General features: G+C 43.9%; 1 protein-coding gene and 1 long non-coding RNA gene across 7 annotated transcripts in view; one reads left to right on the forward strand and one right to left on the reverse strand.

The window, feature by feature from the left end:
- The window catches only part of Rere (arginine-glutamic acid dipeptide repeats), a 321115-nt gene that overhangs the window by 122333 nt on the left and 174516 nt on the right, over positions 1–24266 (reverse strand). For 5 of the 6 annotated variants that reach the window (XM_040734896.1, XM_040734893.1, XM_040734892.1 and 2 more), the window contains 3 exons: positions 23695–23800; positions 21694–21790; positions 14100–14204 (listed from right to left, as the gene is read on the reverse strand). In XM_040734896.1, the coding sequence (XP_040590830.1) occupies positions 14100–14204; positions 21694–21790; positions 23695–23800 (308 nt within the window). Of the gene's footprint in view, positions 1–5967; positions 6341–14099; positions 14205–21693; positions 21791–23694; positions 23801–24266 lie in introns of those variants that run through there. The other variant, XM_040734897.1, reaches the window with a different exon arrangement.
- Positions 20812–21853, forward strand: LOC121135755. Its single transcript, XR_005872870.1, has 2 exons — positions 20812–20895; positions 21699–21853. It is a non-coding gene; the product is annotated as an uncharacterized LOC121135755 (long non-coding RNA).

A 24266-nucleotide genomic window follows, 5' to 3' on the forward strand; every position in this document is an offset into this window, starting at 1 on the left:
TGCTCTTCCATAGCTTCTCCAAATATAACCCAGTGTCCTGCTCTTCCATGGTTCTCCAGATATAACCCAGTGTCCTGCTCTTCCATGGTTTCTCCAGATATAACCCAGTGTCCTGCTCTTCCATGGTTTCTCCAGATATAACCCAGTGTCCTGCTCTTCCATGGTTTCTCCAGATATAACCCAGTGTCCTGCTCTTCCATGGTTTCTCCAGATATAACCCAGTGTCCAGAACTAAGGGAGGAAACACCAAGCAAGAACCAACAAGACTGACTGCCCTGATACGAGTCATAGCTGCGGCCTTTCACCCCAAACAATTTTACAGCAGATAAATGGGTTTAAAACTGTGTTAGAGCCGGGCGGATCTCTGTGAGTTCGAGGCCAGGCTGGACCGACAGCCTCGAAAACAATACAGAGAAACCCTGTCTCGAAAAACCAAAAAAACAAAAACAAAAACAACCCCCCCCAAAAAAAAACGTGTTAGAATTGGGTGTGGGGAACAAAGCTGAAACCCTTGCACTCAGGAGGTTGAGTCCAAAGACGTAAGAGGTGGAAGGCTGAGTGGAGTATGAAGGAAGGGAAAGAGGAAAATGTACTCACTATTTAGGAGGAAGACCGGAAGGAAGCAGATGAGAGGGAGCTACTTTCTAGTGCAGTGATGGCCTTGTTCATTGTCTGCATTTCTTATCCACTATTCAGTGATCTGCATAGGGCACCTCGAAATGACATCTGACCCTGCCCCACTACAGGCTTACTATCTGCATTTGCTGCACAAATGCAAATGGTTTTAACAACTACAGCTTAACAAAAGTGCATATGTGCATACCAAACTTCAGCAAATCTTTGTTTGTTTAGTTGTTGTTGTTTTTTTTTTTTTGAGACAAGGTTTCTCTGTGTAACAGCCCTGGCTGTCCTGTAGACCAGTTTGGCCTTGAACTCACAGAGATCCACCTGCTTCTGCCTCCTAAGTGCTGAGATTAAGGGTGAACACCACCACCACCTGGCTACAAATTATTTTTTAAAAACCCTATCTCAAAGAAAAACATAACAGCTGTCCTCCAGAACTGAGCTGGTCTCCTGAGCAAAGGCAGGACTTTCCAGGCACTGAAATCAAACGACAGTTAAGCCTACAGAGAGAAACCACAGAGCTATAAACAGGGCTACAACAAACCTCCAAGGTCTCTCTGTCTCACTGGGAGGCGTCTGAAATGCTTTCAAGGCAAAGCCATGACCCAATCCCTCTTTATCCCAGTGCTGAGAATGCAATGGGCAAAGAGGCAAAGGACACCAATTATCTGCCTTATATGTGTAACTATCCTGGACAGTGTTAAGAATGGAAACACCAGGAGCTGGAGAGAGATGGCTCAGTGGGTAAGAACACAGGCTGCTATTCCAGAGGACTCAAGTTCAATTCTTAGCACCCACATGGCAGTTCAAAACTGTAACTCCAGTTCCAACAGATCTGACACCTTCACGCCAAAGCACATTAAAAAAAGAAAAAGCTTGGCAGTGATGGTGCACGCCTTTAATCCCAGCACTCGGGAGGCAGAGGCAGGCAGATCTCTGTGAGTTCAAGACAGCCTGGTCTTTAAGAGCTATTTCTAGGACGTTCCAACACACACACACACACACACACACACACACACACACACACACACACACACACACACACACAGAGTCTTTCTGAGTTCAAGGCCAGTCTGGTCTATAAAGTGAGTTCCAGAACAGCCAGAGAAACCCTGTCCTGAAAAACCCCAATAAATACTTTAAAAAGAGTAAAAATAAAAAGCACAATTTCAGGGGCTGGAGAGATAGTTAAGAGTTAAGGGTACTGGCTGCTCATTCAATTCCCAGTACCCACAATGGAGGCTCAAGACAGTTCCTAACTCCAGTTCCAGGGATAAAACGCCCTCTTCTGGTGATCTTGGGCAACACCATGCAAACATGAGGTACGGAGATATACATTTAGGCAAACTACTCATGTATATAAAATAAGATGGATAAAAATAAAGAAGTAAAAACAAAATTTCAGAACGTAGAAAGTTGGTATATGCAGCCGGGCGTTGGTGGCGCACGCCTTTAATCCCAGCACTCGGGAGGCAGAAGCAGGCGGATCTCTGTGAGTTCGAGACCAGCCTGGACTACCGAGCGAGTTCCAGGACAGCCTCCAAAGCCACAGAGAAACCCTGTCTCGAAAAACCAAAAAAAAAAAAAAAAAAAGTTGGTATATGCTTATAATCCCAGCTACTAGGGAGGTTGAAACAGTAGGATTGTAAGTTTAAGGCCACTCTAGGCAACTTAGTGAGATCCTGTCTCAAAGTAGAACGAGGATGGAGTATACAGCTATGTGTCAAGTTGTGGGGTCAATCCTCACAACAGGAAAAAAAAGGTTTTTCCAAGAGGAATAAAAATAAATACTGAAAATGAGCAAGGAGGCGGCAGACTAGTCAAGTGTGAGCAGCTGCTTACAAGCAACCTTCATTCCCAAGACAATTCCTAGTGCTGCTTTGTTTCTACTAAGAGAATCATACCTGCAAGAAACTGGAGATGAGGACTTAGAATTATGACAACACAACAAGCATTTTCATACTGCCCACATCGTTCTTTCCAGCCAGGAGGCCAGAACCATGAGGAAGATGAGCTCACAGCGGAGGAGTAGCTGGCCCGACACACTTACTATGTCCAGCCATTTCTCTTACTCCTAAGTACTTTACTGAACACATTTCTGTTCAGTAAAATAGCCAAAACCACAAAACAAAAGTAAATGCTCAGTAAAATACTTACATAGCCCTAGCTGGCCTGAAATTCACCATGTAGAGCGGGATGGCTTCAAACTCAGAGATCCACCTGCTTCTTTCTGCCTCTGGAGTGCTAGGATTGAAGGTGTGTGGTGCCTCCACACCATCTGAACACATTTATGCCAAAGCTCCAGCTGCAGCAGCCCTGGTGGCGCACACCTGCAGTACTAGCACTGAATTCTAGGCCAGCCAGAGCTACATAAGGAGACCCTATATTGGGAACAGAGGTTGTAAGAATAGATGTGACCCCTGTCCAACAGGGAAGGCAATCAAAGAATGTTTACAGTAATTATCTCCAGTTCACCTTAGTGTCAGAGCATCACAGTGCACACAAAATGTAAAAGGTAAGCTTTCTTTCAGAATTATTTATTTATTTATCTATTTATTTATCTATTTATTTATTTATTTGGTTTTTCAAGGCAGGGTTTCTCTGTATTGTTTTGGAGGCTGTCCTGGAACTCGCTCGGTAGACCAGACTGGTCTCGAACTCAGAGATCCACCTGCCTCTGCCTCCCGAGTGCTGGGATTAAAGGTGTGTGCCACCACCGCCCAGCTCTTTCAGAATTATTTTAAACAATATCCAAGCACCTGTAGCACCTGGGTCAGAAACTTTATGACACAGGAGGTTATCAACTATGTGTGCTTCTTCAGAAGACTCGAGAGTGCATGCTTTCGTCCTTTAACTAGAGTTTCCTGCCTTTTCCCATCTCCTCTGATAGCTGTCACAAGGTCAGAACAAGTGTGTCTTTGGTAGGAGGAATGACTCAGTAAGGACCATAAGCAAAATGGAAAAGGAAAAGCGAATTCAGAAGGAAGAAGGATCAGGAACCCATGACCCTAGAGAATCAACAGCATGGCAGACACTGAGCCCGAGGCAGGGCAGGGCTGCCTCACCTGGGAACACAGCAGGGAGGTGTGGAAGAAGAGGCATCAGTGACACACGGCACCGCGCCCAGAGGGCCCCCAGGGACAGGGTGCACACTTGACCTCCAGTCAGGGTTCTACTGCAGTGGGTCAAGAGTAATAGCAGGGTGAAAGGTTTGACAACAGTCTGCTTCCCGGGAGTAGAACCTTCTATGTCTCCCCATGTTTCCTGATGTTCCCAAGTGTAACAAGGGGGAAATGAGCCCAATGCAAACTGGCTAGTGTTTTCTACTGATAAACCTACACAGAAGCCCTCACCCAACCAGACAGGCCAGACCCCAAAGCCCTGGACAGGAGCAATTTTCCAAAAATATTTTCTTAAAGACAGGGGAATAAAGAAGACACACAGACACACACAGACACAGACACACACAGACACACACAGACACACACAGACACACACAGACACACACAGACACACACACACACACACACACACACACACACAGAGGAAACAGTGCTGCTGAAGAAGAAAATCAACTCTGAAACCCAGAAGCCATCCTCAGAGCACTGCCAGGAACACCCAATCTCCATCAGCAAAGAGGGTGGCTGTACCAAAACAGGTCTATACCAAGACTAGCCAGACAAACAAAGAGGAGACCCTGACCCAAGTTTTTTTTAATTAAAAAAGAGAGGAAGGAAAATCCTTTCAACAGAAAAATCAGCATTCCCCCAAATACTCAAACATATGGTCTTGTTCCAGAAACAACATTATACACTGTGGGAAACATGGGTATTATCCCCAATCTTCCAAACACAATGTTCAAATCTACATTGTCATAACAGGAAGTGGCCCTCGTAGGAATGGGAACCAAACATGGCGATATTAACAAAGACACCAACCCCTCATTACTCCTCTATACAATATCCCTTTGGTTCCAATTCTAAAATTAGCCCTGAAAGAATACAACAAAATATGTACTTTAGGAATACTCTCTAAATGTTAGCACTGCTTAAACCCTGTCCCAGTTGGGTCTCTTCTGACCAAAGCTGATCACAGGAATCCTCCCCCACCCCCCATACACACATGTCTCCAGCTGAGCACTTACATAAGCCTTCCTCCTTGGTGTCAATACACAGTGAGCTTCTCCCTCACCTGGAGGATGCACACTGTCTACCTTAGGCACTTTCTGCAGCCCTCACAACTGCACAGAGCCTGGCTGTTGTTTCTAAATTGCTCCCAATTTAGAGGAAATGAGAGGCAGCTATGCAATCCCAAACTTCTCGAACTCCCTGTTTGAGTAAGAATTCCATTGTGCAAAATCTGCATATCCTGATTGGTTCCTGGTAAACCACAGTGGCGGCCACCTGCCTGGGCTCTCTGCAAACAGTAGGTACAAAAAACAGCACAACCTCACCTGGGTACAAAGGGCTACTTAGTGGTCAGACACCAAGCCACAGGTACCAAATGTGGCCTCGGCGCCTGCCTTCTCTCACAACAAACCCTTTCCACTCCCCTCCTACCAACTCAAGTCATGCAAAACACACATACACCACAAAACTAAATCAAACATACAGTAAGTAAACATATATGAATCTCAATTTTAACACAGACATCAGCGTGTTTTGTCTCACAAAGCTGGAAAGAAAATTTCCATAAACTCCAAAAAGAAGGTTTTGCTCCCTCAGAAGAAACAGAAAAACTGATGGATATGACACGACAGCTCCACTTTTAAAACCCACTTTAAGATGATACAGTTGCAGTCATAATCTACAGCCATTCCCTCATGTGTCACCTCACAAGAATTATAATTGCTCTAGCAAACAGACTCTCAATCAAAGCAAGTCCCACCCACCTTCAAAGCAACCAATAGCTCCCCACCTACCACCCTTCCTTCCTAAAACAGCCAAACAGAAAGGCTCTGTGGCCCCGCAATCCCTACAAGGCACATGGGTAACGAGGCAGCGGCAGGTTTGCTCTGCAGGTTCTGAAGACAGACAAGCTCTACAAAATGCACTGGTGAAACTCAGGCTAAAATCGCGCTGAAGAGAGAAGGAGGTGGGGAAAGGGGAAGAGGACGCAGAGACTCACACAGCTTCACGCATACATTTGCTCAATTCATCTCCGGGCAGACCCCGGCACAGCTTTCATTTTATGCTTCGCAATGCCACCTCTGCATGGCCAGCTGGCTGAATCAACGGCTCTGGAACATGCACTATGAATGGCGAGATGATTCATAAACATCTTTAGAAGGAGCTCGAGCAGCAAAGCCAACGTCTCCGAGAGGCCAGGGGAAAGATCGCCTACCTGCAGGGGCTGAATGGATCGTCCATGACTACCAGAGGCTCTGGTGAAGCTAGCTGGATTCCTGCACCTTTACCTACTGCTAAAACTCTGCCCTTTTCTGCTCTAAGTACTCAAAATGGAGGCACATGCAGGCTGAGAGACCTCACAGAGCTCTCACTGAGCTTGTGCTATGACCTAAGCCTTCACGCAGAACGCAGAAACTTCCCTCACACTGACAGGACTGAGCATGTGCTGTGACCCTCCCTCATCCACATAGTCTCTGCACAACGCAATCAATCTCAACCCTGCTGTTTCCGTAAATAAAGCCCAGCCAACAGACTCCCAAGCTTCTCCCTGCACACCAAGCTAGTGTGCAGGGAAGTGGGGCCTTAGAAAGGGGGTTCCAGACAGCCAACACCAGGGAACTCAAGCCAAGCCAAGGAGACAACAGCAAGTTTCTTTATTCTTCTCTATTTTTAAGTAATTAGGTTTTAAGTAACCAGTTTTTCAAGAAAGAACAAAAATGAAAAACCAGATGTGAACGACTGCACCTGAGATTAAACACAGCAGCACAGGGAAAATTAGCAGCAATGCTTACCAGAAGCAACTAGAACATTTCTTTTTGACAAAAAGACCACACAAGTAAGCTAGCCACATAGGTACTGGCACAGTAGATACAGATGGCACTAAGCCAAATACATAAAAGAATGCTATGCTTAATGCAAAGAGCTCCAAACCTCCATGTGATAAATTACAACCTTTCCTAAGGTAATTAATACGAGTTCATGGGGGTCTTGAAGAATGTAATTCTAATAATAAAAACAACTAGAAGGTTCAAATCAAGGACGTGGGGACGGGGGATGGGTGTAACTCAGTAGGAGAGCACTCACCCAGCATGAACACGTGGGGAGACACCCATGCCCACTAGAAAGCCCCCCCATCTAAAGAGCATCCTCTATAAGCACCTGAGCACCCAGAAAGAAGCCAAACCCGCACAGCACTATCCATGAAACTATCTACTAAGAACTTACACTGTCCACAGACCAGCCAAGGAAGTTTCTGATAAAACCCCGCAAAACAAGTGTCTTCTCATCCAGTGTTCATCTCCCACAAAAGGCAAAGGAGCTGCCTGTCATGTAACAAACAGCCGACATGTGGGTTATTCCCACCTGAGAAGGGAAAGGTGACTTTTACATCACTTGGACATAATTTAAAAAAAGGAATTATCACAAAATCCTGTAAAACATGAAAGACAAGAATGGGGAAAAGGGACAGGGCCACCTGTTTCTGTTCAGAAGAACACTTAGTGACCAAGGCAGTCCCATGTGCAGGGCCCTGTCTATGCTGTGAGACAGCACATTCATCACACATCACACAAAGCATAATCTAAACATGCCAGCACTGCCAAGGGCTGAGGATGGGACTTGGTTGATAAAAGCGCTTGCCCAGCGTGCACAAAGCACTGCTTTGAGCCTCAGTACCATACCTTAGGTATGGTGCTGGTGATGATAGCATTTGAGCGGAGGCAGGAGGATGGAGAACAAGACCGCTTGTGCAAACTGCCCTAAGGGAGAACACTGCAGCTCTGTCTACCTCCTATTTAGTCCAGGTTCTAGATATGGTTACCAGTCCACTGTTCATCATGACAAAGCAAACAACAGTAGGAACAGGGGCTCTCAGAGAGCTGGGTCCCAGTGACAGCCTAGAAGTGCTTCCTGACTTGCTTGCTTACAGTAGTATCTAACGGTTCTTGGCCTCGCCATCTGCTGTTCTTTTACTGACTGTAGCTGGTGGTGAAAGGCTTCTTTCAATATTCATCACTTCTAAGAGTAAACCCAACATAAACAGTTTATATGTGGCCATCCTGCACAATCTTGCACAAGGGCACATCCTTCCAAAAGCTTCTCGCATAGTTTTCTGTCACTGGGTAGCACCAGTGTGAGTCTACTTTTTATATTATCTCTTCCTTGAGTCCTCAGACTTTTAGGGTCACACACAGGCTTTGTGAAGACCAACAACAAACCTGACCTAAGTGGCTCACACTATGACCCAAATATATGCTCCTGATTCAGGTTTTCTTATGGAGCCCAGCTCTCATTTACAGGTTTCTAAATATTTTATTCAATATCCGAGAATGTTTTCTGGAAAACAGTTACTATTGTAATCAGACCTGGGCTTTTTCCTATTGAAGGCTTTTTAGCACAAGGAAAACTGCTTCAAACATCATAGCAACCGAGAAAATGCTTATGAAGAGCTAGTGGTTCATCCTCAAGTTATACAAATATCTTTCATAAGATTAAAGAATGTGTAGGGGGGAAAAAGAATGTAGCACCTTGTCAATGAAAATATATAACTACTCTTATAATTATTAAAAAGTTACAAGACTTCCAAAATCTTACACAAGTCACCTGCAGAGTTAACTATGACCACCTTCACATGAGGAACACAGAACAGAATCCAGGAAATGAATACCTCACAGACACAAAGATAAAGTGGACATGTGAGACTAGAGCCCAGGCATGCCGAGTCCAAAATGAGACAGTCCTCCCCAGAGATGCTCTTAACACAAAAGACGAAGCAGCTGATTAAAATGAGGAGCTAGATGAAACAAATAAGGACAGTAAAAATAGACAACAGAAGCCAGGTGTTGGTGGCGCACACCTTTAATCCCAGCACTCGGGAGGCAGAGGCAGGCAGATCTCTGTGAGTTCGAGGCCAGCCTGGTCTACAAAGTCAGTTCCAGGAGAGCCTCCAAAGCCACAGAGAAACCCTGTCTCGGGGGGAAAAAAAAAAAAGAGGGCTGGGGATGTAGCTCACTGGCAGAAAGCTTGCAAGAATGTGCAATACCTAGTGGTCAATCCCCGGAACTGGGGAGGGGGGGGGGGATGCTTTGAAATGTTACCATTAGAATACACTCTTAATCATCAGTACACTGTATGCATGTGAAGTAAAAAGCTCAAATTTCAGTCTGTTCAAGAAAGGAGACACTGAAGATTCGTGACCATTATCTTGCTGTCTGTCAGTCCACCTGCTGTGCTGGCTCATCTATGGAGAGAGCAGACACTAACGTGCATGCCTACAGTATAGCCTGGTACAACCACACATAACCTGTCATTTCCCAAGCCAGGCCAGCCTAAGAACACCACTCAAATCTTTACACCTGGTTTCTCAGCATCCTTTAGAAGAAAGTATCCATTACATAACATCCATTTTGTACTTGTATCTCACAAAGTAAAGTATGGTTCCTGTTCTTTCCTTTCTAGTCTTCATATCTGCTGATGTATCTCAGATGTCTAAAACATGCATGACTTGATCACCTGCTAATGCTTGTTTGTGGTTTTAAAATCCTTGACAAGCCAGGCATGGTGGCACATGCCTTAAACCCCAGCACTCAGGAGGCAGAGGGAGGGGGATCTCGTTGAGTTTGAGGCAAGCCTGGTCTACAGAGTTCCAGGATAGCCAGTGCTACACAGAGAAACCCTGTCTCAAAGGAAAAAAAAAGCCTTGACTGACTGTGTCATTATATGACCGATGAGCACATACACTCTTACACACAAATACAAACAAATCTTTGTTCAATGACCTTGACATAGTTGATGCTACTTGACTATGATTCATCTTCCTTCCTGCTCTTTGTTTTTTGACATAGGGCTTTTCTATGAAGCCCTGTCTGTCCTGGAACTCTCTCTGTAGACCAGGCTGGCCTCAAACTCACAGAGATCCGTCTGCCTCTGCCTCCGCAGTGTTGGGATTAAAGGTGTGCACAACCACCGCCTGGCATGATTACTTTTCTTAGCACACACTGGCTTTCACGGGTCTATCACTGATCTCTGCTCATATCCACTCTCTCCACCGTCCTCTGTCCTGCTGCTGGACCCTTCCTCATCCCTCGAAGTCCTTTGAATGAGACTGACATTAGGGAAAGCTAGATTCCATGTAGGAGAGAGAACACACCCACATGGCTACCCTCACACTTTTGTGTCCTGTATATATCTGAAAAGCTTTAGCGTCTGCATATGAGAAAATGAGTGGCATCTGCCTTTCTTTACTTTGACTCCATTACCCTGTTGTTTCCCATTACCAACTCTACTTTCCTATCTCTCACTCTCCTCTTCCTTAGATTGCAGGAAAAAACAACAAACAAAAACAAAGCAAAACAAAAAAACCCACAAGATACTTGTCTCCATAGTGATTCCCTGCAAGATGGAGAGTCAGTAAAGGGTTTTCTCCCACTTTGGAGAGTGCTGTTTCTTTTGTTGTCGGAAGGATTTTACTTCACCATGTGTCAACTCAGGCTATTATTTACTAGGCTAGTAGTCTCTTTTCAGTTTCAGGTCTTACAGAGAAGTTTTTACCCACATTGGGTAACTTTTGCATGAGGTGAGAGACAGATTAGCTTCAGCTATGTAGACTTCAGTATGTACACTTGGCAGCACCTTCCATTTGAAGAAGCGCTCTTTTCTCCAGTGTAATGTTCTGGCATCTTTGTTGAAAACCTGGTGGCTGTAGCTAGCCTCTGTGCAGTACCACGCTGTTGTTCCTATGGCTCTGAGGTATACTTCAGACCAGGTATTACAAAACCTCCCCCAAGTTGCTCTGTCTGCTTAGGGTTCTTTTAGGTACTTAGAATATTTTGTGCTTCCACATAAGTTTTTTGTTTTTTGTTTTTTTTTTTTTTTTGGTTTTTCGAGACAGGGTTTCTCTGTGGCTTTGGAGGCTGTCCTGGAACTCACTCTGTAGACCAGGCTGTCCTGGAACTCACAGAGATCCGCCTGCCTCTGCCTCCCGAGTGCTGGGATTAAAGGCGTGCGCCACCAACGCCCAGCTCCACATAAGTTTTAAAATTAACTTTAGTTCTAAAAAGAATGTTAATGGAAGGTGATAATGATGACACAATTTCCTGACTGCTTCTAGGAATACAAATATTTCCACAGTACTAATTTTGGAATCTCATAAGCATGGGGAATCTATTCTGACTGTCTTCTTTAGTGTAGTTGTTTCTTTTTAATTGTATTATTTTTTCATATTTATTTTTACTTATGTGTATTTCTATGTACACTTGAGTGTCCATGAAGACCAGAAGAAGACATCAGACTCCCAGGAGCTAGAGTTACAGGTATTATAAGTCACCTGATGTGGGTGCTGGGAACTGAACCCAGGGCCTCAGGAGAGCTCTATGTGCTCTTAAAGATACATTCATTCCCCAGGTGTCAGTGGTGCACGCACTTAATCCCAGCACTGGGCAAGCCTGGTCTACAGATCTATTATAGAGTTCCAAGACAACCAAGGCTACACAGACAAACCCTATTTCAAAACATCAAAAAAGCCGGGCGTTGGTGGCGCACACTTTTAATCCCAGCACTCGGGAGGCAGAGGCAGGCGGATCTCTGTGAGTTCGAGGCCAGCCTGGTCTACAGAGCGAGTTCCAGGACAGCCTCCAAAGCTACAGAGAAACCCTGTCTCGGAAAACCAAACCAAACCAAAAAAAAAAAGTCATTCCTTCAGCCCTAGCGCAGTGTTTTCAAAATTTCCATTGTGAAAGTCTTCTTTCTTTGATTAGGTTTATTCCTGGCATGCAGGGGTGGGGGAATATTGGTGTCTTCGTTACTGTGGCAGTAGGGACTGAACACACAGTGTGACTCACAGTGTGAATGTGCTAGTTTAGTGCCCAGCTTCCCCCGCTCCCTTTTTTTTTTCTGAGGCAGGGTTGCTCGGTCTGGCTGTCCTGGAACTCTGCCTCCCAAGTGTTGGGATGTGTGCTGTGATTAAGCTGAAGCTGTCTGTCACCATTGCCCAGCCCAGAACATTTTTTAAAGCTACTATGAATGCAAATTTTTTCGAGTCCCTTTCTTGGGAAATTCATCATTGGTATAAAGAAAAACTAGAGATTTTTTTTAAACACGTGTTTTGCTTACATGTATGCCTGTGTACCACATGCTAGCCTAGTGTCCATGCAGGAGGAGAGTGTCAGATTTCCTGGAACTGAAGTAACATGGTCATGGACCACCATGTGGGTGCTGGGAGACAAACCTGGGACCTCTTCAATAGCAGCTAGTGCTTTTAACACTGAGCCAGCCCTAGCTAAACTTTTTTTTTTAAGGTTTATTTTATTTATTATGCATATGATGCTCCATCTGCATGTTGGCTTGAATGGCAGAACAGGGCGCCAGACCCCATTACAGATGGTTGTGAGCCACCATGTGGTTGCTGGGAATTGAACTCAGGACCCCTGGAAGAGCAGTCAGTGCTCTTAACCTCTGAGCCAGCTCTCCAGCCCGTAAACTGTTTTGTTTTGTTTTTTAAATCTTCATTTTAGTTAGCCCTACAGGGGATCTGTTTCTTCTACCTTTATGAGTGTTCGTTTTCTTTAGCAAAGTGAAATTTGAGCTTTTCGTTTTCAAGCGTAGGCCACGTACTAAGAATATATTTGACAGTGACATTTCAAGTCATTGCTCCTCCCAACTCCCGTGGGATTGCCCATAGGGCCTTATGCACGTTATGCAAGCATTTTACCATTGAGCTACATTCCAACCTGGTTTTTTTTTTTACTGTTAATTTGGAGGGAAGGTCTTATCACGTTGCCCAGGCTGCTCCTAAAGACACTCTATAGCACAGAAAGAAGCTACACGCGTGATCCTCTTGCCTCAGCCTCCCAAGTAGTTGGGATCACAAACCTGAGCTGCCAGACATGGCAGGCTCTTACATTATGAAATGTTTTGTTTTATATAAGTGAATTATCATGCCTTTTATTGCCCAAGAAAAGTATGTAAGAACTCAAACTAGCATTCCTGTGTTAGGCAAACTGAATGCTATTTTAGTGAGATCATGTTTATTCTGGAATATAGGTTATTCAAAGTATTCCCTAGTAATTTTCAGGGATTACTGCCTGGCTCACCTAGCTTTCTTATACAGCCCAAGATAACCTGCCCAGGGAATGGTGCCACCTACATTAAGTTAGAGCCTCCATAATCAATGAACCCCCAGTAGACATGGTTGCCACACAACCTGACCCAGTTAATTCCTCAATGAGGCTCTCCTTTCAGATGACTTTAGGGTGTGTCAAGTTGATATCAAAGCTAAGCAGGACTAGAGCCGTCTTCCACTTTCAGGCCTCATGAGTTTGCTGGTGAAGTGTATTTCTCATAGCCACACTGCTTTTCTGGTATGTTGTAGAATATCTGTACATCATGTGAAGATATACTGCGGTGACTGGTTTATTAAAGAGCTGAATGGCTGGGCGCTGGTGGCACACGCCTTTAATCCCAGCACTCAGGAGGCAGAGGCAGGAAGATTTCTATGAGTTTGAGACCAGCCTGGTCTACAAGAGTTAGTTTCACGATAGCCTCCGAAGCCACAGAGAAACCCTGTCTCCAAAAACCAAAACCAAACCAAACCAAACCAAAAATAATACAAAACAAACAAACAAAAAAGAGCTGAATGGTCAATAGGTAGGCAGGAGATATAGGAGGGACTTCCAGGCGTGAGGGGTAGGGGGAAGTAGTTCGAGAGATACCAGGAGACACAGGAGGGGGATGGGTGGTACGTAACAGAACACTAATTAAGTTATAAGAGCTAATTTAAGTTGTAAGAGGAATATGCCTAAGCTATAGGTCAAGATTTCATAATTAATAAGATGTCTCTGTGCCATTATTTGAGAGCTGGCTGGTGTAACAGAAAAAGACTCGTTACACATGTAAATAATTACCCTGTTACTCATGTACACCTTACCAAGACAGCTAGAACAGGCTGCTGTCCACTTCCCACTACTGGTCTCACCAGACCTTCTAGCGAGTGAGTATTCCTGGGATCGCATTACTGACGTAAACTGAACAAAAACTAAGTAATAACCTTTCCAAACTGACCTGTCTTCTTCCAACACATTACGGAAGGCCTGACAAACGGAGCACAAAGCCCAGACCGACAGACATGCCCTGTCCTTACCCTTACTCTCCATCCCCACTGCTGTACGTTTTCCTGTCTAATACAAGAAAACGCAAACAGCAAGCTGTGCCAAATGCCAAAGGCACGAACTGCCAGGTCCACACACGAGTCTGACTTCTTACTGACGTAAGTACAGATGTGCAAACGAACGAGTGCATATACATGCCAGTGAGAAAAGACAAAACTCTGAAAGCTATAAATGACTGACTTACCTCGTCTCAGGGTTGTAGCCTAATATGTAGAAGAAGGAGTCCACTCGGGCTTTAAACTCTCGAGCAGCAAATATGTCAGAGAAATGGGAGATGTTACACTTCCCTCTGGGGAAAAACGAAAGAAAAAAGTGTGTTTAAATTGGTTGCTTTGCAAACCAAAAATGCAGCTGGAAGGGGTGAGGGCGAGGGAAGCACATGCCTAAACCCAGAGTGCATGGAAATACTGTGATTGCCTCAGTATCCAACCTTGTACCATAATCGCTTCTACTTCACACTCTGTAATAAAATAACAACATTTAAAGCACAAATATAAAGTGGGAGTGAGCTGTGGTGCTAGACAGCCACTGCGGGTGAGTTTATGTAAAGCAAAAGGAAACTCTTGAGTAGGAGCACAGAATTCACAGCAGCCATGTCTGTGGAGAGCTGCTGGGAGCTGTGCTAGGTAACATAATCAATGAGGGACCTTGAGTGAGATGTCTTTCTATCCCAGGCCACCAAGTTAAAGCAGAGAAATTTTATGGAATTACTTTCTCAGTTTCTATGTGGTGTCTACTTCCTTCCTGTGAGTTATGTGGACACTCATAGAATCACACACCGATCTATGGCTTATGTTTTAAGTAGATGGCTGTGTATATTTATCATGGTGGTTTCTCTAGGTGTGACAATGCACACACAGAAATTAGCAAAGTGCTGGGTGCCAACAAACACGCCCATATCTACGAAGTGCAAAAATTCTACTTGCACACAGACCCCTTAAACAAGATTGACCTAAATACTTCCCTACTCAACCAGGACAAAAGTCAGTACATTCCTTAGACTCGTTTTTTTGTTAATTCACCGCTTCATAAGGTGGGAAATTCATTCATTAAAAAAATTCTTAAATTTGTTTTATTGATATGCTTAGTGCAACTAATTTTCCTTGGATCATTTCTTAAAGATATTCTTAAAGAATACATGGCATTTTTATTTTCATTTGCACAAACTTCTTTTTTGTTTGTTTGTTTGTTTTTCGAGACAGGGTTTCTCTGTGGCTTTGGAGGCTGTCCTGGAACTCGCTTGGTAGTCCAGGCTGGTCTCGAACTCACAGAGATCCGCCTGCCTCTGCCTCCCGAGTGTTGGTATTAAAGGCGTGCACCACAAACGCCCGGCCAAACTTCTTTTCTTTTGGTTTGTTCTGTTCATTGCATCAGAAGTTGTTTTAATAGGCAGCATTAAATTTCTAAGTGTAGAGGAGTTGTATTCTTTTGTTTTTCATGGTAAGCTTCTAATTTATAGCTATGTAATCAGATAGACATTTTTGTCTTACAACTTAATATACAAGCAACTTTTTTTTAAGAACGTGGTAAGTTCATAAAAAACAATGTTCACTATTACCAGAGAGCAAGGATCAACAGTTTTACAATCAAGTGCTTAAGAAAGAAAGAACTGGGCTTCAGGAGCTCATTTCCCACGGAGGGATACTCTTTTAGCCTAGATACACAGGGGAGGGTATAGGCCCTGCCACAAAAGCTCCCTCATGGAAGGCCTCACCCTCCCTGGGGAGTGGATGGGGATGCGATGAGTGGGTCTGTGGAGGGCATGGGAGGAAGGGAGAGAGAGGGAACTAGGATAGATATGTAAAATAAGATTCTTTCTAATTTAAATAAAATTTATATTAAAAAAGAAAGAACTGAGGGAAGCTGGCGTTTGGAGCACACAAGTCATTATAAACCACGTAGAAAATACACTGTGTTCTCAGACAGAAAGTCAACATGGCCTTTTTCCATCAGCTGGTTAACACATTCAATGTAACCATGTGGCAAACACCAGCATCTTTTCACAGAAGGAAACAATGTAACACCAAGGTACACATGGCGAAGCAAATGATTTTAAAAGGGAGAACCTGTCCAGACACAGAAGTACCTACTGAAACTTACAGCACAGAGCCCTTCATCGGCTAGCAGGGCAATAAGGTGCTGCCCAATGGGAGGACAGACTCGGACAAGGTGTGCTGCCCGGCGAGGCACTAGTGTGTGTGACAAAGCAATAAGGATGTTCTAAGTCTGCCCAAGAGATGCAGCTGAAGCTGCAAGACAAAGAGCTCTGCAATACATGAAACTGCTTAATGCATTCTCTTCATCAGGAAATTAACCCACTTTAACCCATAAATGCAATGACAGTTGCTGATGGCAAAGTGATGAGTTAATGCAGGTGAACACAATGAAAACCAGACGCTCTGAATAGTTAGTCAAAAATTCTAGGCCCTGAAATTTAGAAAATTTACCCTAAGTTACCTTTCTGGCATATGAATTCCTAAGCGAGAGGGTAGCATGTAGACTGAACTCTTAGTATATTTCTTTCTTGTGACTCCCAGAAAAAGGAGGCAGAGCGTGAGCAAGCTGGAAAATAGCCCTCAAGTCACGGTCATTACTTTCCTTCCTTTCATTTCTTTCCCCCACTCCTTCCCTTGATGGGAGATGTAGTTCTGTAAATGTCTCTCGTATTGGTTGATGAATAAAACACTGTTGGCCAATAAGAAAGCATGACAGGCAGGACTAGGAGAGGAGGAGGATTATGGGAAATGTAGTAGGGAGTTGCCATGTGATCCCAGGAGGAGAGGACCCAAGAGTCTGGTGTTCTCGGTAAGATAAGACCTTGCTGAAATGATTATATTAGTAGCTATGGGTTAATACGACAGAGCTAGCCAATAAGAAGCCCTAGACAGCTGGGCATTGGTGGCGCACTCCTTTAATCCCAGCACTTGGGAAGCAGAGGCAGGCGGATCTCTGTGAGTTCGAGGCCAGCCTGGTCTACAAGAGCTAGTTCCAGGACAGCCTCCAAAGCCACAGAGAAACCCTGTCTCGAAAAACCAAAAAAAAAAAAAAAAAAAAAAAAAAAAGCCCTAGACATTGGCCAACAGCATTGTAAATAATAGAGACTCTGTGTGTTATTTGGGGTTGATGTGGCTCTGGGACCAGGCTGGCAGGAAGAGTTATTGTAACACTCACTTCCTTTCTTTGGTTTTTTGAGACAGGATCTCTCTACGTAGCCCCAGCTGTCCTTGAACTTACTATGTTAAATAGGCTGGCCTAGAACTCACAGAGATCCGCCTGCCTCTACCTCCTGAGTGCTGGGATTAAAGTCCTGGACCACCACTGCCTGGCTCCACCCAGGGCTATTCCCGACCTCCCGCACTGTCTTTCAGTCAGGGCACTCAGACAGCACGTATTCCAGGTCCCAGGGCAGCCACTCCACACTCCACCATCACCTTAAAGCTTAAAGCAAACTGCAAGAGATGGATGGCCACACGACCACACTCTTTGCTTCCTATACCAAAACCATGTAAATACCCAATCAGTCCACCTACACCAAATACCATCAGTAACATAAGTGTTTCTTCCTTGAACACTAATTCTAAAGACCTCGCTGAGATTCAGTAACTGAAAAAGAACATCAGTGAGACCACCTGTGAGTGCTTTCCACATGCCTGCTGTGGTACACGTTAAATGTTCAGGTAATGAGGCCAATGCTAGGTCGCATGACCCTGGACAAGTGTCAAAAGGATGACACAAAAATCAACAAGTTTGTTTCTGGCCACAAAGCTATGTAACAGCAGCCAAGTCATCCTGTTTCAATTTGGCACTTTTCACCAGTATGGCGCAACGACAACTAAAATGCATACGTGAGCAGTGATTACTCAAGAGGCCGCCTTCTGAGATGGCAGCGACCAGTAAGAGTCACGAAGCAGGCGCCAACATAAAGTCTGTCAGAAACACAAATGTGAGGATGGCCAAGGCTAAAAGGCTCACAACTGGCTCAAAACTGACCACCACACCACACAGTAACCCTGGCCTCCACACACGCTTCTCAACATAGTTCAGACTGAGAATAAATTCCTTTGGGAAGGAAAAGCAAAGATGTCACAACTTACAAAGCAAAGGCTGCAGAGGAATTGTGTTTTCCTTTGGATTTATGGTGACTAAAGGACAAAGCTCTCCTTTCTCTTTTATAGCCCAACTCTAGCACCAGCTTGAAAGAGAAATATAGACATCAGCATCATCCCAAGTGAATTGGACAGCAGAGCCCGGTCAATGGCGGCACACGGCATGAATCCGTGTAACTGAGTCCTTTGATCTTGGAAAGAATGGTGCTAAGAGCCAACACTGTGAGTCTTTTTCTTTTTCCTCTTTTTGTCCCATGGTTTTTTCATTATACTCACTTGATCCCCTTTCATGTGCCCACGAACTGTTTTATTTGTGTCCCCTTCAAAATTGAATTTATCTATAGTAGTACTGGTTTACATGCATGAGAACAAAAAGCACTCTTTCTGTGAGTGAGCTGTAAAAGGAGAAATTGGCAGAAACAGTTGAATCTCAAAGCCTCAATCATCCATTACCTCTCATTCACCAAAATGTTTAAGCTAAAAGTACCCTAACTTTGGAGAAGAAAAAAGTAATGAACCTAGGAGACTAGGACTCTGCCATTCCATTCTGTTTGATGGGTAACCACAAAGGCATCCCAAAACTTTTTATGGTAAGCGTACTACTACTGAGAACGAGGTAAGAGCCATATACTGAGCATCAGACTATGGCAAATCTTCAATAAGATTTACCAAGCCAGACCATGTAGAGACAAAATGACAGCTTATCATCCAGTCACCAGGTCACAAAGGGATGCGTTTGAGCCCAATAAAACAAAACTGGGGTCTGAGAGATGTCTCAGTGGTTAAGGGCAGTAGCTGCTCTTCAGAGCACCGGGTTAACTCTCAGCACCCATATGGCAGATCATATGTAACTCCAGTTATAGGGCCAACAACACCCTCATGCAGGTAAAACACCAATGCAGGCCAAACAAGCAAACAAACAAATAAATAAATAAAACCTTTAGGAGGGAGGGAGGGAAGGAGGGAAGGAGGGATGATACCGAAATTGGAGAAGTTTCCTTAAATGAGAGATGAAGACTACACTTATTCGTATTTGTGGTTATCTAATACCAAATGGTCATTCTTGAAAATACTCATACAAATAACATTATACAGACTGTGCAGGCTGTACTTACGTATTTAGGAATATACACAGTACATATCTATATGTAACAACAACTAATGCAAAAAAGAGGCCATGAATTTAAAAAAGAACAAGGAAAAAAAATACCATATAGGAGGGCTCGGAGGAGAGAAAGGAAAGTGAGATGGTGTAATTATATTAATCTCAAGAAATGAAGCATATTTATGTATGTATGTATGTATGTATGTATGTATGTATGTATGTATGTGAGATAGGGTTTGTCTGTATAGCTTTGTAGACCAAGCTGGCCTCAAACTCACAGAGATCTATCTGCCTGCCTCTGACTCCCAAGTGCTGGGATTAAAGGCGTGAACCAACACTGGCCAGCAAAACAAATCATTATTAAAAAAATATAGGTGAAGGTTTTGTACCAGACCTATTAGCTTTTGGACAACTTTTAAGATACCACAAGATTAAAAACCTAACCGTCAGAAAGGATTCTAGTCAGATACCCTGGAAAAAGAACTGCGTATACTGCTACTAGAAAAGCTAAGATTCAGGGGCCATGACAGTGGCGTACAGCTTCTCATTCCCAGAGGGAGTAGAGCAAGACTATCCAGAGTAAAACAAATTTGTGAACAGCTGGGGTTAAAGGAGATACACAGTTCTTCTAAAATGCTAAAAGTTAGGTGAGAATTCCATATCAAATCCGAAGAGCAAACATTATTCATTTTAAGCCACTACGTCAAAACATATTGGACAACCAATTACACCTCACATCATTTCCTTAACTAGAACCTGAAGTCCTTTAAAATCATGACCTCAATCAGTGAGGCGATGGAAAGATGGAACAGAAGGCAAATCAGGACAAATGCTAAGTTCGTCAGCTGTCCTACATTAAACATTTGCTTATCAACCTAGTCAGCTTCATTAACTTGCTTTGCTCAACACGCAAGCTTAATATTGAAGCCTGGAAAACACCTTCAAAGGACAGAGGAGGCTTATGGAAATTGGGGTTATAAATCACCACAGGGGCTGGAGAGATGGCTCAGAGGTTAAGAGCACTGACTGTTCTTCCAGGGTTCCTGAGTTCAATTCCCAGCAACCACATGGTGGCTCACAACCATCTGTAATGAGATCTGGTGCCCTTTTCTGGCAAGCAGACAGACATGCAGACAGAACACTGTATATATAAATAAATCTTAAAAGAAAAAATCGGGCTGGAGAGATGGCTCAGAGGTTAAGAGCACTGACTGCTCTTCCAGAGGTCCTGAGTTCAATTCCCAGCACCCACACGATGGCTCACAACCATCTGTAATGAGATCTGGCCTGCAGGCAGACATGCAGATAGAACACTATATAATGATAAATAAATAAAATCTTTAAAAAAAAATCACCATAGACTGTCTCAAAATGTAGTGAAAGTTCCAGAGAAAGTCAAAGTTAACACACCCACCCCTTCACATGGTCCCATTGCCTGTTTTTACATAGTAAAAGAGAACAATTTTAAATTGTTAAATAATTGAAAAAAGTGAACAAAATATTTAACAAGTGAAACTTAAATAAAACTCCTACTTTCCATTTTTAAAAAGGCTCAACTGGACCACAGCCAACACATTTATGTGGTTGCTCCACAGTGGCCAAGACGAGTGAACAGTTGATACAAAGGCCATTATGACATATACCTGAGACCCAGTGTTTGCACAAACCAGTTCTATATAAACGTCCCTTCCCTTCTGACTAAAGTAACTGGCTCTATCTTTCCAGCTTTGCATGAGAGACCCAAGACACTGCCCCTGAACATGTGACTGGTGAGCATTATGTGAGAAAAGGTTACATCTCACTCTAAGTAGTTAAAGTCAACAAATCTCAATGGCTTTTATTGTACCCATATTCTTAACAGAGATTAACGGTTTTGTTGCTACTTGGCACAGCTTATTATTTATGATTTACAGAGTAAAGAGCTATGATATTAGCTACCATACTTCCTACATCACATAAGAGGCTCCAAATCAGACAGGCATACAGACACCATGTGAGCAAGGCGGCAGACCCTGCTCTGGGGAGAGCACAAGTACAGAACAGAAGGACACACTCACTTTATAGCAGAGTCCCCTGACATCACAACTGGATATAACTGACGTCCCTTCAACACTTCAGCATGGTTTTAGTAAAAATATTCAGAAATAAGAAGGAAGAACTAGTAGAAATTTCTCTAAATTCTTAGGCTTTCTATACCTAGCAGGCCAGCACATTTGTCTTCTCTGTTTTGGTTTTCATCCTCTCTTCATCTTTCTAGCAATAGGGCTTGCTCTTTACAAAGTCAACCGCAGATTTGCAGACCATTTCACCTTAAAAGCTTTCATGAATAGTACTGGGATACTCATTCCCCTGTAGGACACACTGATACAGGAAATATGTAAACATATCAGAAGGAAAATACAGGGAGGGGTACAGCAGCCTCTGGAATCTCAGTAACCCAGGGAACAGCGCAGTGTTAGCTCGGCTAGACCATGAGTTGCCTGACTGAACACAATGAGGACCAAGCAGAGCAGGGCGGGCGGAGTCAGCTCTCCCCTCCAGACTGTGCCTCACCCCTGCATTCTCACCTCAGGGCAGCAGCATGGTATGTGTCCACATAGTCGGAAATGAAGAGCTCCCGGTTCTTGATGACTGGATCTGTGATGACAAGCTCTCTTCCAGAGTCTGCAAACAAAAGAAATCAGTTAACCAAATAAGAAGATATTAAAACAGCGTTTCCTAAAACAAGCAGGAAATTTTTGCAAAACTCTTTCCTCCAGTCTATCTCCTACTAAAGACTAATGATAAACCCTACTTATTATCAGAGCCCGGCCAGTAAGGAGTGACAGAAGGACACAGTGCACAGCTGATGACTGGGACTGTCCAGCAGACTTTCCTAAGTCCCTCTGTGCCCTGCAAAGCCTTCACAAGCACCGTTTAGAGAGAGGAGCGCACTGGCACATCCCAGCAACTTGTTAACTCTCTGGGAAGGAAGGACTTCTGGATTTCATTTGTTTAACTGTGCTCGTGTACATGTGGATGTGCTTGTGTTTGGTCAGCACACTCCACAGCAGTGTACGCTGTGCTCCGAGGATGACTTCTTTTCCACCATGCTGGTCTGGGTACTGAGCACAACTGTCAGGCTGGGCAGCAAGCAACTTCACCAGCTGAGCAATTTTGTTGGCCTTAGGATATATGACTATATACTTAAAGGACCTGTCCATTTTATGTTTTCTGTCTGCCTGTTTCTGAGTGACAGGGTCTCAGCACAGGACGGCTCTGAAGTTGTCACGTATCTGAGGCTGCCTTGAACTCCCGAATTTTAGGACTACAGCTATATATCACCACCATCTGGCCCCTATCTATTTGCTTACTGCCAAATATGCCAAAATAGAATGAAGCCATACACTGACTGGACTGAAAAGAATTATTAAGCTATTTTTTAAATCATAATTTACTTGACATTTATCTTTTCAAAGATGTTTTTTAAAAGTCTATGAAAAGCTCACTGTGGCTGGGACCTATCAGAGAAGCAGTGTGAGTGGCGTAACACAGTCAGTATGTCCTTGGCTACCATAGCCTCTCTAAACTCAACTCTTCATACAGAATGCCAGGGCAAACCATCTCACACAGCCTGGGATGACTGACAGTAGGAGCATGAGGCTCCTCTCAAGAACTGACTTTCAGAAAGCCACCACACACCTCCATAAATGTTGCACATAGTACATGTACACACAACTCATATGACACCAAAGGCAAGGGTGCAAATCAGCTGCCAGACACCACCGTCCTGTCCTGAAAGCAGCTCCTAACCCACATTCCCAAGTGTAACTCAGAAAGCTGTTTCTGAAAATGGGTGCTCTCTGCCTGTGATGTGGGGAAGCACAGTATACAGTCTCCTGGAAGGGCAAAGGGCTATAATACTGCTGGCCACAAAATAAAATATAGGAGCTTAAAGAGCTACATTCCTGCTATTTTAAAAAATAAATGCATTAGCACAGACTCAGAGGGGTTTTCTTGATTTCTTTCTATCTATCTATCTATCTATCATATTTTCTTAATGCTTTTAAAATCAGTCAGATGGTGATAATGCATGTCTTTAATCTCCACACTTGGGAGGAAGAGGCTCTGTGAGTCCAATGCCAGCCTGGCTTACAAAGTGAGCTTCAGGAAGGCCACAACTATTTCACAGAGAAATCCTGTCTTGAAAAACAAACATTTTAAAATCATGTACATGCATGTATGTGCTTTATTTGCATCAGGTGTTTACTGAGGCCACAGGCACTGGATCCGCTAGAAATGGAGTTACTTACAGGCAGTTGTGAGCTGCCTGCTGTGGGTGCTGGGAACTGAATCTGGATTTACTACTAGAGTAGTAAATGCTCTTATCAGTGAGCTATCTCTTCAGCTCCCTCTTTTGTTGTTTGTGTGATTGTTTTTAAGGGAAAAAAATGCAAAAGCAAAGGTGAGAGGATCCAGTAAGCTCTTTTGAGAGAAATCCATCAGAAGCCATCTCTAACTGGTATTTTTAAAAGGAGCTTTATCCGAAGTTAAGATCGAAAAGTATGGCATTGCGAGGGCACACGTACCATTTTCATTATGCCGATCCTGAACCAAATGCTGATAGACAGAATCTGGAACTTCAGACTGGCGGTAGTACCATTTGACGTTCATGAGCAGATGGTCCCTCTTACTCTGAAAAGGAAAATCTAACAGCATTAGGAACAGGCTTCAGGCCCTGCAAGTGCATATCATACCTACGACCAACAGCCCTGTACACAGTAGACAGGCAAAAAAGCAGGGGTACAACAACCATCAGCAGCGCAACCCCTGGGTTCCCGGCACCACACCCCTCAGACCACAGCCCTCAAAACTGCTCGTTTCCGTAAACAAGAGAGATGATCCTGAAGCTTCTCAGTGTGATTAATTCATTCAGTAATGCTGGGCACTGCATGAGCACATACTTCTACCTTAATCCTTAACAGTCTTGGTAATGATGGTCAGAGCACATTACTGAGGCATATTAAAAGTAACAATCTGGAAAGAACTTACCCAGAGACACCTGACAGTCTCTTCCCCTCCAAGGTTTGCCTGTCACAAACTGTCTCAGATTCTCCCTCCACTGTGGGCCACAGAACTGTCTGGAAGTCACGGCTGCATG

This window comes from Mesocricetus auratus, unplaced genomic scaffold (assembly GCF_017639785.1).
Source record: "Mesocricetus auratus isolate SY011 unplaced genomic scaffold, BCM_Maur_2.0 Super-Scaffold_100042, whole genome shotgun sequence".
NCBI classification, from domain to species: domain Eukaryota; kingdom Metazoa; phylum Chordata; class Mammalia; order Rodentia; family Cricetidae; genus Mesocricetus; species Mesocricetus auratus.